The sequence below is a fragment of the Pollicipes pollicipes genome, unplaced genomic scaffold (genome assembly GCF_011947565.3).
Source record: "Pollicipes pollicipes isolate AB1234 unplaced genomic scaffold, Ppol_2.1 Scaffold_7231;HRSCAF=8579_pilon_pilon_pilon, whole genome shotgun sequence".
In the NCBI taxonomy this organism is placed as follows: Eukaryota; Metazoa; Arthropoda; class Thecostraca; order Pollicipedomorpha; family Pollicipedidae; genus Pollicipes; species Pollicipes pollicipes.
In genome coordinates this window covers 24,523,305-24,541,769 of record NW_023597034.1, presented here as the reverse complement: position 1 = coordinate 24,541,769, position 18,465 = coordinate 24,523,305, and the positions used below count along the sequence as shown (strand labels likewise).

At 56.0% G+C, this 18,465-nt stretch overlaps 2 protein-coding genes across 3 annotated transcripts; one reads left to right on the top strand and one right to left on the bottom strand.

The window, feature by feature from the left end:
* Window positions 1-332: 332 nt before the first annotated feature.
* Window positions 333-4,255, bottom strand: LOC119110748 (uncharacterized). Of its 2 annotated transcripts, none has more exons than XM_037234675.1 (4): window positions 4,050-4,255; window positions 2,652-2,734; window positions 1,854-2,027; window positions 333-1,364 (listed from the first exon to the last, which is right to left on the bottom strand). In XM_037234675.1, the coding sequence occupies exons 1-4, from the start codon at window positions 4,133-4,135 to the stop codon at window positions 1,153-1,155; spliced, it is 555 nt and encodes a 184-aa protein (XP_037090570.1). In that variant the 5' UTR covers window positions 4,136-4,255; the 3' UTR covers window positions 333-1,152. The 2 variants fall into 2 exon arrangements, with proteins under 2 accessions (XP_037090570.1, XP_037090569.1); XM_037234674.1 differs by having other exon boundaries at window positions 3,996-4,249.
* A 5,017-nt stretch (window positions 4,256-9,272) lies between these two features.
* Window positions 9,273-15,343, top strand: LOC119110498 (formylglycine-generating enzyme). The gene is given in 7 exon segments (XM_037234350.1): window positions 9,273-9,473; window positions 11,021-11,322; window positions 11,791-11,944; window positions 12,496-12,629; window positions 12,631-12,668; window positions 13,741-13,924; window positions 14,301-15,343. Coding segments are annotated over 6 exon segments (948 nt in total). The 5' UTR covers window positions 9,273-9,473; window positions 11,021-11,037; the 3' UTR covers window positions 14,454-15,343.
* Window positions 15,344-18,465: the final 3,122 nt, after the last annotated feature.

The following is an 18,465-nucleotide window of genomic DNA, read 5'->3' as shown; positions in this document are numbered from 1 at the left end:
TCTGCAGACGATGCGCGGGTGCCAGTAGAGCATCAGCACGTGCAGCAGGACATCACCGCGGGCGACACGTGTGGCTGTGCAGGCGCCAGCGTATAGGCCAGCTCTGTCTGCGCAAGGTGCCCCGTCTTTGGAAAGGAGAGTGTGGCACGAAATGAATCTACTGCTGGACGAAATCTGTGCTCTAGTTTTACTCATCTCTAAGACGGGCTGTGTTGATGTATCACTGAACAGTCATCAATGCCAGGTCGCTGGAATTTTGCGTCAGCTATTTGGCGCTAGGACACGGGGAGCAAAGCTGAGTCATAGTCCGATGGCTTTTGGCTACAGGCAGTTCAGCAGCGCGGCTGGTGTATTGTCGGTTTTAGCGTCCCAACATGCGGTACATGCATTGCATTGTCATCAGTTCCGGCGCAGCACTCCAGCAAAGCGAGACCAGGGCATTGTCCTGTCCCCGACGACTGGGAGGCTTATTAGGGACCCGGGTAGTGGCTATGCTTCGGAGATAGAGGTGCAGTGGAACGGGAATAGAGGTGCAATGGAACTACCGCAGTTCACAAACCAGTCGATGCCTGCAGTGTGTTCCGCAACTGACGAATCATAGCTTCCTAGGTCCACCCACTCGACTCCAGTCAGTTTCAAGCTCCAATGGCAATAATGGTTGTGGTTCCCGGTATGGTTGGGGCCCGTAGGCTACAAAAAACTGTTAATCCTCTAGCTCCTAAGTAATCTGTCTATACATTTCCAACCCGCATGTCGAAACCTTAGATTGGCTATCTATTATACCTGACGCATGCAAATGGCGCCTCACTGTCTGATTGGCAGCTTCATTTTACTCTCCCATCTTGGATAATACAGGCGATAGTATAGGTTTGCCACGTGCCTAGTGCCACGTCGCCGAATGCTGTGAAAGTGTAAAATGAGCTTCGTAGAAGTCTGCGACGAACGCGATATGTGGTTAGGTGTCCGCAGTTCACTCATACAACACATCCCACTAAACCCGTGCATGCCAAATGAACGCTCCTATGCGAATCCTCCGATTCCCCCCGCACTCTCCAATTCCATGCAGTCACTACCAGTAGAAGTCACCCAAAATGCAGCCTGGAACATGCATGTCTAGACTCGCAGGCCACTCCCGTTTCGACGCCGCCGCGTTCAGTCGGCCTGCTCGCACACGAAGTAGCGGGGAAATCGGCAGTCGAGGGCGGCCAGGTGGCCAGGGGACCGGAACAGTGTCAGCACCACACAGGTGGCGCCGTCGTCGGCCCGCCCCTCGACCTTGACCTGCACCCGGGTGCCGCCGGCGTCCCAGAAGAAGTCTGCCTTGGGAGACGCCCGGTAGGTGGCGCCCACCCACAGCGGCCGGTCTGCAACACACCACCGTTCGGGTGACGTCACACGCAGCACAACGCCGTCCTGGTGACGTCACATGCAACACACCACCGTCCAGGTGGCGCAACGCGCAGAAAACGTCTGCATTTGGTCGTCTACGCGCATTTGTTCACGTGGTAGATGTCATGTTTACCCACACGTCAGATTAGCGAACATAGAAAAAAACGCAACGTTTTAAACCGCTCGCTCTCCCTGATAACGGACTGTATTCGTAATAGCATAGCTCTCTTGCGCCAAAACTTGTACTTCAGGTTCCGCCGTAAAAAAACGATGAACCCATACTTCAGCATAATACTCCAGGGAGGCACAACGCGTTCAGTTGTTGAGAAACCGTTCTACCTGACTTTCTATCATGTTAGTTGTGTAGATGACGTCATGGGATCGGTTTCCTGGCCCACTTAAGACGAACGGTGTCCCCTGCTAGGCCTGCACCGGCTGCTATGCGGCCAGCAGGCGCAGCTCACCGTCCATCAGCAGCAGCTTGACCATCTGGAACTTGCGGCTGGTCTCCAGCTGCAGCAGCCGGCCGTGTTTGTCCTTGCAGCTGGCAGCTGCCCGCTGCCGGGCCAGCGGGACCGAAGACACGGTCGACAGACAGAGCTTGTGGCCCACTCCGGAGTATCCGGCTCGACACGCCGCTGGAGCCGCGACAAGTGTCATGAGAAGGCCGGTGAGCGTAATGCACCCCGAGCGACACGACTCGGCATGTTACTGGGACCGCGACATGTGCACGCAGACGGCCGTGTACTCCTGAGCACCCGGCTCGACAAGTCGCTGGAGCCGTGATGAGTGCCATGAGAGGACCGGTAAGTGCAATCCACTCCGGATTGCGCGACTCAACATGTTATTGGGACGGCGACGTGTCGTGCACGCAGGCGGCCGTCCACTCCGGAGTGCCTTGGCTGGCAAATCAGCGCGGCTATTGCAATTGTGACGCGGGGCACAAAACATCACTCAGAGGCCCGCTTCGTGGTATCGGTCCAACTCGGCACCACAGACCCCAGCTGGGGTGGCATGCACAGAACATCGCACAGACTTCGCAGATTCGACAAAACACACAACGGTGCTCCAGCGCTCATCGCCGCGCGGCTTTTGCGGCAGATCATTTGAAACGAGTGGAGTTGAAATTGACCCCGAGCGGCCGCAATGACATACATGGACAAAATGGCGTTGTGACGCCAGGGCTGAGATCATGACGCTATCCTATTGCATCAGATTGTCACACTGCATACGCTCTGTTATTCTGTTGTGATGATCCTCACCGTCTGTTGTCACGTTCGCCACTTTTTCTACGATTTTTTCCACTTTCTTCTGTTCCACTATCATCTTGGCGTATTTCGCTTGCCTGAGGGCACAACAGTTCGGCTGCCGTCATATGCGTGAGCGTGACTGATTTCTCGAAGGAAGGCGTCTACCTCTCCGACCGGTTGCTGATATGGGACCAGTGCATGGGTGCGCCCATTTGGTGCCCACGCCGTCACAGTCATGTTCAAGACTCGTACGTTGGTGCATACCTATCGCGTGAGATCCTCACCTGGTCCCTGCTTCCGCATTTTGACTCATAGTAGCGCTTCTCACGCAAGGGTTAGTAGTCAGGGACCTAATTTGGTACCAAATCTGAAATGCACGGAAAATTGGATAGGCAGGAGCAAACCCCATACTTTATTATAACCTGTATCGAAGTAACTGTAAATCATTGCTTCGGAGCCAGTTTTGTTTCGTCAACATATACATATCCTCCATTTCACAATTACGGTACTGTATGATTCGGTCCCATCACGACCAAAATACGCAATGCATAGCCCTGGCTCTTTTGATGGATCTGATGAATGACAATGTGTTTCGCTCCCTGTTTATCCTCCTATGTTCCTTGCATTGCATAATTAGGTGGCTTTAGAATTAGGCGGGACCAAATTATGTATCAGTCAGTAGACGCCAGCGTGAAAAGGGCTACGAGATCCTGTCACACTAGTATTATCAGATGAAATATTTGTATGCCAATACAAAATGCTCCAAACCTTGGAGAAAAGAACAGGAGCGTAGCGTTTTAAATGTCGATAAATATATTACAATGGCTAGAAGATTTTGCGCCAGTGGCTTACTTGTTTCGTCGCCATATTTGTATAACGCCTGCTGGTGCTACCCAGGTTATGGGCGAGTATTTTGTGTGTTTAGGCAGCACAACGAATCGACCGTATCTTCCGTGTTAAAAAAATAAGATATTATCAATCCATACGCTACAAATTTGCTACTCAAACTTTGCAATTTTCAAGACAGACATTCGTTTCAGGAGAAAATTCGGCAATGAATTTGACTTTCCGTTGGGCACCGGACGACATACCTTTCCTCATATTGGAGGCTGAATGCGTCACTAAGAAACCTTAGTGGTCGAGCCAAAGGCAGCTCGGAAACCCCGCAACGCGGTGAGGAGTTAATGATTATCAAATGCACGTTACACCCAGTGTCGGCCAACCGGCAAATTCATAATTTAATCCGCATCCTTAAACTGTTCGGGATGAAAACGGTGTTTATGTGTCTCCTGCCCTCCTGAATATCGAACGGCCCACTATGGTTCGGAAACCCTCCTGGCCCCCAAACCCTCTTACAGGTCCTTCAGCGTTTCCTCCAGCCGAGTCAACGTGGTGTGGCGGCGAAAGGACCTTTGAGCGCGCGGCTCCGCCTGGGCGCAGACAGCCAGCAGGATGAGCAGGGCCAGCAGCAGCCTGACGGCGAACGGGCCAGCCATGGCAGCCACGTGTCGGTCAGCCAGCAGCGCCCCCGGCCAGCAAGGGGTCGGTCAGCTAGCAGCGGGCGCTGGCGGGATCTCCAAGCGCGGCAGCGGGCGCTGACGGGGTCACCAGACACGGCGGCAGGCTCTGCCGAGGCCAGCAGACACGGCGGCAGGCTCTGACGAGGTCCCCAGACACGGCAGCGGACTCTGTCGAGGTCACCAGACACGGCGGCGGACCCGGCCTCCGGCGCCAGACTGCTCTGGCGGGCGGCGGCTGGCGGCCTCATGAGTCATGGGACGGCCTCCCGGATAGTGACAGCGGCTGTCGGTGGCGCACCGGCCGGCGGCGTCACCGCTCGTCAGCCCCACCGCCACGCCTGTCAGCCATAATGACCACCGCACATGGCGACCGTGACACGCACAGCCAACGTGGGACACGGTGGCACGTGGCCTGGGGCCTCTTACCGCCATCAGACTCCCTCGACGCAGTTCCTGTGGCAGTCGGCAGGGCCATTTTTTCCTTTTACCAATTCAACAGCAGGTGCTGCACGCCGCTTAACAGCCAAACATACTTAAAATGGTAAACAAGGGTGTATGTCTTCGCAAGCGATCACTTCCCGAGACAAATTATAAGGCTTGAGGGACGAAAGATTAGTTTCAAGTCACACGCGTCCTCTCAGAATGGATCGCAAGATCCACTCACGGAATTTCTGTCTAAAGCGTCAGCGGCCCAACATTGAAAGAGGAAGCGGGTGTAGTAATCATAAGCGCAATGGCGATAGGAGCAGGGTTCACAATAAACCATGAGCCCTGCTCATGGCTTATTGTGGACTCTGCTGCGTTGCTTCTTAGCTTTGTGGAGCTGACCTATCGGTGAAAGCCCGGCTTCTCCAGGCCAGCCGTGATCCGCTGCAGTAGCGGGCCAGCTCGGAGCCGTCAACCGGACGGGTAGGCCGCATCCACACCCAGCTGTGTTGTTTCCCTTAGGAGGCTAGCTGCAATGCCAGCTGTTCAGCGCCGTGGCCTGGACAAGCTTGGAAATATGCCGTGCATGGCCACTAGCATGATTTTCAACAATCGCATTTGCACGCTCACGGATCGACAAGTGCCTCTGTAGCCGGTTCAGAATGTACCACTGCCAGCATCGTCACCTGTCGTCCAGCTGGTGCGATTTACGGTGGCGGACTGGCCAGGTACACGTCCAGGCTGGAGTGCCGCAGCGGGGTCAGAAGTCCGGACGGGGTCGGCCGGTCACTAGCAGGCAGCGCCGGCCGCTCGCCTCCGTACGGCGCGGTAGGGCCCGGCGAGTCGAAGCCGGGCCATGGGCTGTCGGTGGACAGTGCGGCCGTGCCCTGCGGCGCCATCCCGGTGCGCCGCGCGCCACGCGTCCAGCCCGCGATCTGGCGCGCCACGCTGGCCAGCGAGCGCGCCATCTGTCCGGTGGCGGTGGCGCCATCCAGGACCGCGCGCCGTCCGAGTCCGCGGGGCATGGCGGGTGTGCGGACGCTTGAGAAAGCTCGAGTAGCGGTAGGGGCGGGCGGTGGCCGTGGTCGCAACGTGGGCAATGCTTTTCGACTCGTCGAGTAAGAGCGCTGAGTTCCTGCAGCCGCCAGCTGCGGCTGCGACACCTGGCGGCGCGATGGTGGCGTCACATGCGTGGCAACGTTTGATATCTGTGGGGTCCTGTGGGTTGTTGGAGGCAGCGCCGGCGACATTACGTTGACTGTGGCGTCCTCTCGCGGTGCGCGGCGAGGGCCGATCTCAAGTACAGTCAGCGACTGACTCAGGTCGGTGCTACAGGCTCTGGTGGGTCGTGGCAGCATCTGGCGAATGATGGACGGCGGCGACGTCCGCACTCCTCCCACACGAGCCAACAACTCGGCCTTTTCGCCGGCGGTGAGACTTGGATCGGGCGCCCCCTTCCCAGCGGAGGCCGGCCGAGTATAGGGGGCGCCGCCGCCCCCCGCAGCGCTGCGGAACAACGGATGGATCCGCAGCGGCGTATGATCGCTGCCGCCGGCGGACTCTGGGTCCGGCGCAGGGTGCATCACCGCCAGCAGACCTCGGCGACGCATTTTAGGTTCTGCGATAACGAGCCCGAAGCGTCAGGCCCGTTCACGTCAGCATACCCGTGGCGTCATGACGGGTCCGCGCAGCTTGTAACCTGATAATCTGAAATTAACACAACACAAAAATGTGGATTTGCAGCAGTCATGTTACACCACCAAAATTGGCTCCTTTTGGCATTTCGGTTGCCTTTAAATGTTCCAAGACAATGCTGAAATGTCCGACAGTGATGAATGGAATTTCAGTCTGAATTCATTAGAATGCAAGGCCGCATCAGCAAGATTTGAACTCATTGCTGTGTGTACCCAAGGCCCTATAACAACGTGTGTACCTACGTGATAGTGCCTTGCCTGCGTGTTTTACTACCTGAAATATAAAAAAAATCGACTCGTGCGTTATATTCTCAGAGCTCTTCCCCGGCTTCATATGGAATACGTGCGCTAAACCCGAACTAATACCAAGAAGCTTAAAGGCGTGGGCCATCGACTTCTCGGTAGGCAATGGGCGTAGCAATTTCTGTATTTTCAAAAGTGCTCGTCGATCCCAAAAGGAAATCGATGCCTGAGGTATTCTGCGAAGAGATCCTGTGAGATCAAGGATCTCTTCCAGTTCTTGTCAAGTACTCTTCTTATCAGAATCTATGAACAATGGTTTCCCACGAGTTCCTCTATAGTTTGACAATCGTAGATCAAAGAAGGACCCTTGGCAAGATCGAGAAAGGAAACATTCCTAGCCAACAGCTGAATCCGATTGTTACTGGAGTTTTAACACAGGATCAGTGGCGCAGGCAGAAGAGGGGCGCAGGGAACGTGCCTCCGTTTGGTTCTGAGGGACCCAAAGGGCCTCTCGGCACCTACGATGAATGGCCCGATTTGACAGCCCGAAAGGTCAGGCCGGAGATCGGATTCAGGGGGGACAAGGCCGAGCACTCAAATGCCAGAAAGAGGTCCATGCGCTCTGACCGAGGTCCCTGAGTCGATAAGGGCCAAGATGTCAGACACCACCAGTAACGCACAGTCCGCTCCGTGGTAGCGTGGGCCTGAGGGCCCATTACCAAAGCGGGGACAAAACCGGAGCCAGCGACTTACGCGGGTCCGGTCCCACAGTAACTAACGGGGACGCTTTGCTGGAAAGGGGTCTGAGTCGGCCAGGGCAGTATTCGGAGGGGTCCAAAGAGCCAAGAGGGCCCAACGGATCCGACGATCAAGGGCTCGATTGGAGGGTCTAAGGGCACGAAGGGTTGGTCAGGGTCTTATTCAGGGGCCCAAGCATGTGGGGTCGGGCGCTCAAAATGACAGTCAGGTGCCCTTTGCACCGATCGGGAACTCTCTGACTCGATAATGGCCTAGATGTCGGTCAGGCACCACGAATACAGCATAGTCAGCCCCGTGTCGGTGTGGGCCTGGGGGCCCACTTCCCAATCAGCTACAAAGCCCGGGCCAGTGATTTACACTGGCCCGGGTCCCTGTATCCGTCAGGGGCCCACAGCGCCTATAACGGAGGCTTCTGTGCCCGCAAAAGGCCCCGAGCCGACTAAAAACCACTGATGATGATGATGACGATGATGTTTGATGAGGCCCGAAGAGGGGCCCGGGCGGCCCAACGGAACTGACCATTAAAGGTCCGGTTGCAGTGGCATGAGGGGCGAGGGACTGGCTGTAGATCATAAAAAGGCGGAGACGCTCTAAGACGATGTGGTTGTCTAAGTCGGCCAGAGACCACGAACACCGAACAGTTGGCTCTCTGTTAGTCTGAACCTTGGGACCCATTTCCCAGGCAGGAGTAAGGCCGTGGACCACGGTTTGCATCAGTCTGCGTCCCTGAAACGGTAGTCGGGGCTCGTTTGCCGGTCAGGAGCCCACAGTGGATGACGGGCGCCATGTGCCGGCTAGTGGCCCACAGCCGGCCACGGGCTTTGTTTGAGGAGGCCGAAGAGGGACCGGAGGGCACCTTGGGATCAAAGATAAAGGGGCGGATTAGGTTCGGACCCAGCCTCCAGGCGTAGGCGCCGTGACGTGAAATGTCTGTGAGACGGCTTCTATAAGGGACTTCTTATCATGGTTCTCTATCACTTTTATATAAGGCCTCGACACGGAACCAAGCAGTTGGCTCCATGTTCGTCTGAGCCCTCGGAACCACTTCCCCAATGAGAAACGAGGCCGGGGCCCGCGATTTGCAGTTCTCTGGGTCCCTGACATAATGAAAGGCCCTTGTGTCGGTCAGGGACGGGGTCGGCGTGGCGGCAAGTGGCCCCGGGTCGGCCAGGAGCGGCGCTGAGGGGGACTGAAGAGGGGCAAAGCGTCTCTTGAGACCAAGTAGCAAAATCCAACGTGGGGGCAAAAACCAGCAAGCCTAATGCACCTGTGGCAAATATGTTAGCGTATGGGCAGCGCATGTGACTTCCAGATGAAGCCCAAATACCAGCACACTTGCAACCTTCATGGCCATAAGCCCAGCTAGCCCATGCTCAGCCCATAAGGACTGCCAGTCCGTGCAGCTGTCCTTTCACAGATGCAGCTTCCTTTTCTCAGTTCACCGGCTACCCATTGGGTAGTGCCTACACCCACCCGTTATCCTTTAATCATCAGGTTGTAACTTGATGAACAGTCATGGAGCAGTTCTCCATATTTCTACCCGACATTTTGTGAACCTCTCCCCCATATATTTGTGGACCCGCAATTTCCCCCAAATCTGTACCCAATCCAGACCATTATCTTTTCTCTGTGGGTACGCATGGGTTTACCCGGATCGTGAAGGCCTCTTCCACACACAGTATGCATCCTAATTGTAACGCCTGCCCCTCACCCCACCCCGCCGATGAATCAGACTTCCAAGGGCCAGACCAGAGCCGGCGATATCCCGTTTCCCGAATTTTCTTATATGTGCAACATGGGGGAACCATACGAACTCGTCTGAGCAATCATGACGTCAGTGGCTGAACCGCGCAGCCAATGAACACATAGCTTCCCAGCCTTGGTAAGCATCATGACGCTTGCCCCCCACCCCCATTCCTGCCAAGGCCCTGCCTGGACCTTGGCTCCATCTGGGCCCTGGCTGGAAGTAAATCGTCCCCCTTCGTAAGTGACCAGGCCCAAGGCCGCGTAAGGGCCGTCGAAGAGAACAAGATCCGTCGAAGGGAACAGAGGCCTTGCATTGGCCCGCAAAAACGCGCGCCGGCCTGGGGTAGAGTTGCCTTGTCATCTTGTTGCATTGGAGGTTGCGGTGGTGTCGGGAAAACGGGGCTCAGGATTTGGCGAAAGACACCGTGATCTCCAATTGGACGTAGGTCATTGAGCGGGGCGTGGTGTGGGTGGGTGGATGCTGTTAATGTCAAACAGCTGCGGGCCTTTTTGTCATTTTATTGTTATGTTTCCGGCATTGCATGTCAGGACACTTATGATTCCCCCATAACTGCATGTAACTTATAAATGCCAAGAAATTGCGTCCAAATTGACCATTGTGCCCAGCCTCCACCCTAACAGGATCTTATTAAAACCTGTCATGGCTTGCGGACTGCCTAGCCACGTCCTATTTGTGGCACGCATTAGTGGCTGTCCTGTTGCATCTACTGTGGCCTTAAAGCTTTGATGTGTGGTGGGTGCAATATGCAATATGATGCTGCTGTTAGAGTCAATGGTCATGCGGATCCTGCTGCTTACCTCTCCTGGCATGCATGTGTTCCATGTTTGTATGAATCAGTCAATATTCTGGGTTATGGATGCATCCTCCTTCAAAAGGCATGCTTGATGTGCCAAATGCACTGAAATTTTAACATGACTTTATTTGTGCAGATTATGAAGCCATTGTGCTATTAATGACTTAATAATCATTGTCAGATTATTAAGTCATTAAGTCACTCAACATCAATGTTGAGTACATTGGGTATGACTATAGATCAAGGTGAATTAATGATGGGAAAAGTTTGCTGATTCCTGTTTCAGGTTTATGGGGGTGACTGTTCTGTTAGGTAGAAGTTGTTTGTGCTGCTAAATTAATAGGTGCCATTTTTCATAGATAGTATTGGTCATTGATATATTCCTTAGCATTTGCTGCATTTATCTAAAATATTAAGTATAAGTGTAGGTATCTGGCAGTTAATGGTGTAATAATCATGTTCTCAAAAGCAACCATTTTGTTTGAGAACAAATGCATGCACATAATTTCTTGAACGCCAAAGGGGAGGTCAAAAGGGAGGTGAGAAGGCGAGAGTAATAATGAGGGCCACATTCTAAGTGTACCTCAAAAGGGATCAAGTAGGCATGTTGTCTTAAAACCATATAAAATATATTAATGCAAGCTCATCAAAGGTACAGGGGGTGACTGCCTTTCAATGCATTCCTGGTTTAGGCCCATTATAATGTCTGTATGAGGAGAATATCTTGATTATTGCCCACTCTTTCACTGGTGCCCTAGACAGTAAAGTGCTAATAAGCAATTTACAACCATATCACAAACCTTTTCCAATTTGTTGCTCACATATTGTACAACTTTTTCGTTAAAAAATGATGGAGAAGGAAAACTATTATGTTTCCTCCTTTTCAAGGTTACACAGTCTCCCGGTGATCAATTAAAATAGTGTCTTTGTCTTGAGAGTTGTTCACAGCTTGTGCTCACTTATGCTATGTGTCATTGTAACCAGTAAGTTATATAATGTCTTTTTCAGCTCCCAGCCACATCCCCCCCCCCCCTGTTTTGGTTCTCCAGAACTTGTCAGGCCTCATTGTGTAGCATGTTTCACATATTCCCAGATATTTTCCACATAAATATTTCACCCAGCATGCAACCTTCCACATCCCCAGAGGGCAGAGGGTCATCGCTGCACGCCTGCCGCAGGCTCCCAGTCTCCAGCCATGCCTGGCATGTCAGCAGCCATCGGTCTGTGGGCGCTGCTGGTGACGTGTCCGGCGGCGGCCGACGTGGACGGCACATGCACGCGGGACGGTTGCGCCGACGACAACCCGTTGCTGTCCATCCCAGGCGGCACGTTCACCATGGGCACGGACCAGCCGCACTTCCCGGCGGACGGCGAGGGCCCGGCCAGGAACGTCACCCTCGCCGCCTTCCGGCTGCAGCAGCGCGAGGTCAGCAACGGCGAGTTCGCGCGCTTCGTGGCCGCCACCGGATACGTGACGGAGGTGAGTCGGGCGGCTGGCGGCCCGCCGGCTCCCGCCCCGGCCCCGGTGGCGGGCTGTCATCATGATGATAGGCGGGGCTCTGCGTCCGCCCGCTGCGTGCCGCGTGTGACTGGCGGCGGCTGCGCCGAGCGACAGTGTGACGCCGGAAGCGAACAGTGTGTGCCTGGCTTGTCACTGCGCGGCTAGCAAAATGATTGCCACAACCTTTGCCGTCTAGGCGCAAAATGACCTCGGCAGGCGGTGAGCCCTTAAACGCGTTGATAAATACCTCACCTTCGCTGTCACTTTACTGTCGAGCAGTACCAATTTCATTGACTTATTGTTGTCAGTGGCAGGCAAACGCTGCCGACCACTGTGACGGGTGTCATGGTGTGCCACCTCACCTCGCACGTGCATACGACCTTCCCCCCCCCCCCCCCTCCCCGGCAAGCAGCCATCCTCATGAGACGCGCTGTCCTGCCGGGCCAGGCGGAGAAGTTCGGCACGTCCTTCATGCCGGAGAGCCTGCTGACGGAGGAGGTGAAGCGGACCATCGAGCAGGCCGTGGCCAGCGCGCCCTGGTGGCTGCCGGTGCCCGGCGCCACCTGGCGGCAACCCGAGGGGCCCGGCTCCGACACGGACGGTGGGTCTCGGTGGGCCCCGCGTCGGGCACGCTGACCGGCCTCAGTGGTTGGAGAGGCGCGGACCCACAAGTGTTAGCCTCACCCCTCGGTGCGTTGGTGCCAATGGTAAAGCTGGGGGTTCTTGGTTGCCAGTGGCATGGTTGTTGGTATGGTCACCGGAAACCGTTTTTAGCATGCGAGTTTCAATGTTCTGAACGGTTCATGCATCAGTGAGATGGCATTGTATTTGTGGACCGTGCACTCGTCGAATAATTCCGGCGGCGTCTGACCGCTGGTGGTGCAGCAGCATTTGATCACTAGAGTTATGTTGTGTATGCCATGCGTCTCACTTGTCTACGCCATATATGCAGAGAGAACGCTTCGCTTGGCCTCGAACCTCTCGCTTGGCCTCGATGAAAGCCGCCGCCAGGCCATTTATAGACCCATCTGTCCTCAATCGAAGAGGCGGATCACGACGTCCCACCTGCGAGTGGCGTGGTGCGCCTCTTGTTGACATTGGCGCCGGCTGCGCGTCCGCGTCCGTGACCCGGCGCTCGGCCGTCGCCGGCAGCGCGGCAGGAGCATCCGGTGGTGCACGTGTCGTGGAACGACGCGCACGCCTACTGCCGCTGGCTGGGCGGCCGGCTGCCGACCGAGGCCGAGTGGGAGCTGGCCTGCCGCGGCGGTCTGGCCGGCCGCCTGCTGCCCGTGGGGCAACAAGGAGCGGCCGCACGGCCAGCACAGGTCAGCGGGCCGGGCTGGAGGGGGGACACGAGGAGGGGTCACTGGACCAGCACAGGTCAGTGGGCCGGGCTGGAGGCGAGGACACGGGGAGGGGTCACTGGACCAGCACAGGTCAGTGGGCCGGGCTGGAGGCGAGGACACGGGGAGGGATCACTGGACCAGCACAGGTCAGTGGGCCGGGCTGGAGGCGGGGACACGGGAAGGGGTCACTGGACCAGCACAGGTCAGCGGGCCGGGCTGGAGGCGGGGACACGAAGAGGGGTCACTGGACCAGCACAGGTCAGTGGGCCGGGCTGGAGGCGGGGACACGGGGAGGGGTCACTGGACCAGCACAGGTCAGTGGGCCGGGCTGGAGGCGGGGACACGAGGAGGGGTCACTGGACCAGCACAGGTCAGTGGGCCGGGCTGGAGGCGAGGCGCGAGGGGCGGTCACTGGACCGGCACAGACTGGTCGCGCGGAGCCAGGAGGATGGTGCAACAAGGGAGATCGGTGGACCAGCAAAGGCCAGTCACGCAGAGGGAGAAGGCGAGAGGGGGGGGGGGGGGGCAACAAGGTAGATCGCTGGACCAGCAAAGGCCAGTCACACGAAGGGAGGAGGGCCGAGTATGATCACTGGACCAGCACTTGGTTCTTGCTGTGACCGAGTATGTCACAAGAGGAAAGCACGATCGAATGACCAGAATTATTCAGTCACGTCGGAGAAGCAGCGGCATGGGTAACGAGGCACGAACCAGGAGTAGGGCAAGGTCTGATTCTGAACCAATCATTTGCTGCGGGACAATAATCTTGAGCTTCGTTGTAATTTTTTCCAGGTGGCAAAATGTATGTGGAGTCTGCAAGGGCTAATTGTTAGGGCGGTGTGAACAGTGATATAAGAACACATATTTGTTCACATTTCATATATCGTGTATTTCGTCGTGTTAATGGCTGCGCTAATGCTATCACCAGGATAAAGCTCAGTGAATGTTTTCACACTTCGTGGATTTTGCGCAGTTTAAAGTGTTGAAATGTTTTAATGGAGTAGCATAGCCCATCTTGTGATATTTACATCGGTGGTTGTGTTGCTTTCAGAATGAACACCTGGCAGGGTGTGTTTCCCTCGAAGGACACCGGCGAGGATGGCTACATAGGGACGGCGCCCACCTCGGCCTTCCCGACCAACGGCTACGGCTTGCACAACATGGTCGGCAACGTGTGGGAGTGGACGGCCGACTGGTGGACGACGGAGCACACCCGGCAGCCCACCACAAACCCGGTACAGTACACCCAGCCGGAGCACACCCGGCAGCCCACTACAAACCCGGTACAGTACACCCAGCAATCACGACCAGGCGTCTAGCTCTGGTGCTCAATAATTGTCGCTGATCACGGTTGTCACCCGCGTTGTAGTTATGCCAGTCGAGTAAACTGCGCACACTATAGGGGAATACAGCACGATTGTCAGGGTTATTCTGCGAGCCATTGCATGACATCTTGCCATGTAATCAGCTACGTCGTAGGTGGACGAGCGTCGACAACAGAGCCATTAGGGCCTGCTGGGGGTCATCGATCAGGGTGGCAGTACGGTTGCGCCCGCTACCCGATGTCCGGCTGGGCACCGCCCACTGATGGCAGCGCCCCTCGCCCGGCAGACGGGCCCCAAGTCCGGCACGGACCGCGTGAAGAAGGGCGGCTCGTACATGTGCCACCGCGACTACTGCTACCGGTACCGGTGCGCGGCGCGCAGCCAGAACACGCCCGACAGCTCGGCCGGCAACCTGGGCTTCCGGTGCGCCTCGTCGTGAGGAGGCCGCCGTGGGCCACCCGACCGCCCCGTCCCCGGCTGGGTTGGAAGGGACACATGGTCCTGAGGAGGCTGCCGCGGCCGCGGGCCACCTGCCCCCCCCCCCCCCCCCCCCCCCACCGAGGAAGACTGCGGAGGCCGGGCGAGCGCCGCTGTGCGTCTGGGAGACGCCGCTGGCCTGGAGGTCTGGCTTGAAAGTGACGGGCTGTGTTCAGTGCTCCGACCACGGACGTGTCATGGGAATGGTGACAGTGGCAATCGGCCGATATGGTTCGCTTCATCACTGAAGGATGCAATCTGTACAAATTATTCCTACGCCACAGTGTTGCAGTGAGATGGGTACGTATCAATTGGCAACACTTCAATGGAGGCATGCTAATCAACCACCGTGGATATGTTTCCTTCAGCGTCTTCCATTGACGAAGGCCTTAATGGCAGCGCGGCTTGACATGCTGCCAGCATGTATTCACTTACGTGGATGGTGAGCGTTTTGATTACATCCTGAGAATTTTAGTGTATGCCGGTGGTGCACCGCTGGGAGCAGACCGCCGCAGCGAGGCCTTCGTAAGCCAGATGTTCCGGCGAATAAATGACATCGGTCACTTACAAAGTGCTGCATGACGTGTTCCAAATGAACGATATCCAAGTTGTTTTTGGATACGTATGGCAGGGACTTAATACTTTTAATGGAACTGTAGTTCAGATTTGTTCAGTGTGCATTGTCTGAACGGCTCGTGCTGTTCCTGATGCTTTCACGTGCCACATATCGCGGGCATATGCCATTTTATATTTGTGATCATAGTGTGTGGTGATCTATGCTGTGCTTTGGGATGTACTGTATCCGTTGTGTCTTTGGGATGTACGACATGGAAATACAAAACACATCTGGGAGATGTCATGGGTGGTGTCAGCGCTTCGGTGCACAATGGGGGGATTATAAAAAACCCTTTGATTGCATAGTCTTGTAAACTTTTCGGTCTTCGATGGCATCTTGCCAAAGTGATTCGGGTCTTTGGAACCTGCCAAACACACGGTCTCGTTTCGTATCGTGGCAAAATGCTTAAGGGGCGGAAAAGTCGTGATCATAGCGTTAGAGCGTCCTGTTCTCGCTGTTGAGCGTTCGTGGATGATCACAGTACACGGTTGACCTCACCGCAGGAAGTACATGAATGATCACAGCAGACAGGCTGCCCCCCTGCCGGAGGGTCATGGATAAATAGAGTTCACATAACATCGCGCTACCAAGGTCATTAAGGAACGCAGCTGCCAACACTGCGCCTCGGGGGAGGCTATGTGCGAGGGGAGGAGGGCGGGGGGGGGGGGGGGGGAGCGCCGAGAGTGGTCAGCGGGAGCTAGCGGCATCCACGCCCAAGGGGCGTGTGCACAATTTCGAAGTCGGAGGGCAGAACTCAAAAATGCTCAGCGAAAAAAAACTGAGTGTGCCGGCGACGCACTCTTAATTTCATAATTATTTGCATGTATTTTGCATATTTGTGCATGCATATTTGCATGCACACATTTGGCAATTTTGCATTTGCAATAATCAATTTCTTGCATGGCTTGAAATAACATCGCGAGTTTTTTTTTTGCTTACTTCTGTTCTGTAACTCAGCATTCACACGTATATTGATATACGCGCAAAAATGCCTAAGGGAATATGCCTTGTGCTCCCGGTGCTCCCACCTTGCATAGCAACTGCCCGCCTCCGCCAGGGCCGGTGACCTGGACCGGGGTCACGCGGCGGTACGCCGGCTCCAGGCCGGCTGATCAGGGGCGGGAGTGACCTGGACCGGGGTCACACGGCGGTACGCCGGCTCCAGGGGTCGGGCTGATCAGGGGCGGGAGTGACCTGGACCGGGGTCACGCGGCGGTACGTCGGCTCCAGAGGTCGGGACTGATCAGGGACGGGAGTGACCTGGACCGGGGTCATGCGGCGGTACGCCGGCTCCAGAGGTCGGGCTGATCAGGGGCGGGAGTGACCTGGACCGGGGTCACGCTGCGGTACGTCGGCTCCAGAGGTCGGGCTGATCAGGGGCGGGAGTGACCTGGACCGGGGTCATGCGGCGTTCGCCAGCTCCGGGTCGGCTGATCAGGGGAGGAGACATATCGTGCCGGCTAGCTCCACGCGGCGCTGACAACACACGACACATACGGCCAAGGCCTGGCGTCATGTCCGTCGCTGGAGGTCAGTGATGCGGGCCTAACGCCGCACGCAGCGTCTAATGACGTGAGTCGTCTTCCGTGGACAGTCACAATGCTTTCCGCTCTCCATTAGCCAGCAAAAAAAAATCAAACAAAACAAAACAAAACAAAAACAAAAACAAAGAAACAAATGGCAGGACCACGTCCACCAGTACGCTGCTTAGTCTGTTATGACATTTCTGACAGCATTGCGAGTGAAGCGTTCGCACGCCGTTTACGCGAAAAGACGCTCGGCTCATTTGTCATATTGGTTAAGCACATGAGCAATAAACATCGTAACGGCTGGCCAAACGCGCGGACACATTGATCATACTAAGTCTTCTTCGCCACGTCACAATGGCGCGGTCTCATAAAGCACGTTGGGGGGGGGGGGGGGGTGAAGGGGAAGGTGCCTCAGCCGGAGACTGGGTAAACTCACCCGCGATTTACAGGGAAAAAGGATTTACCTCGAATTCGGGCCGGTTTCCTTTCGCCGTCGGCAATTCGTCGGCTGGCGTGCCCCAGCTGAATAGGAAACCATACCAATGCCGCGTAACTGCGGATAAGAGGCGCTGCTTCTGCTCGCTAACGCCTCGGTCCCCACTCCACTTCACCTCCGCCTTAAGTGTAAGGTACGCATTACGTCACTGGGAGCAATGGGCAAATACAATGCCTGGCCAATGGCTGATGGTGGGCCTGGTATGTTTGGCATGGCATGACACCCTCACCCCCGAACATAGATTTCACTATATGTATAATTGTGTGCACAAATATGTATGTACATGTATGTACATGTGTATGTGTGCCAACATGTGTATATATATATATATATATATATATATATATCTATATCTATATCTATATCTATATATCTATATATATATATATGTACATATATGTACAGATAAATTGCCCTCTCTTTGGCACCAAAATTGCGTACAAATTACGTGTAGCCGTGGCGCCACCACGGCCAAGCACGTCCTTACATAACGTTGAAATATAGAATAATGATGGTGTTGATGATGTTGCTTGAAAGGAATGACGCCAAGAAAAGGAAGGATCAGTGATGTCTCTCCGAATGCATTGTGGATATTCCCTCCAGCCCTCCGTTTCCCCAATATTAAACCGGCTGTGTGCCGTTACCGGCAACATGATATCCGGGTGAACTTAATTGCAGCCGCGTTGATTTCTTGCGTTCTAGTGTAATCCTGTTCCGTGTTCCAATTTGGTCACCCCTGCTATAGCCCCCTCCCATCAGTATGCGCCTCGGGTTGTGTTGCTGGGACGACCGGGGCTCTGGCTGCCTGTTCCAAGACATTGATGACTCAATCAGGCGGGCTGGCGCGGCGTGGCGCGGCGCAGGACGCCCCGGTGACCGCGTCCGCAGGCGCTGCGCAGTACGCAGCCGGTGCGGCCGCATCGCCGACGCCACGGACACCGCTGCCGCCCGATAGTTCACCTCCAGCGGCCCGCTCCGGACGTGACCGCCCATGTGGTCGGGGCGGCATCGAACCTGTCGCGACCCCCGCCGTATCCCGCCCATCGGCGGCGCGGCGTCTGATCTCCGACCGGCCCGACGCGGCGGGCGCGCGACGGCACGCCCGTACCGTCCCGGTTCGTGCCGGCGTGTCCCGTCCGGTCCGCGCCGGTCCCGGTCCCGTTTGTGGCGCACGGGCGCAGTCGCGCGGCGCTTCACGCAGTGGCGCACGGCCGCCGCTCGCGCGTGACCCGCGCGCGCGGTGACGTCACGCCGCGGCCGATAGTTGTCTGAATCGGCGCCGGCCGCTGGACGGCCGCGTTATCTCCGGAGGTGGGTGGACCAGCGGCGGCGG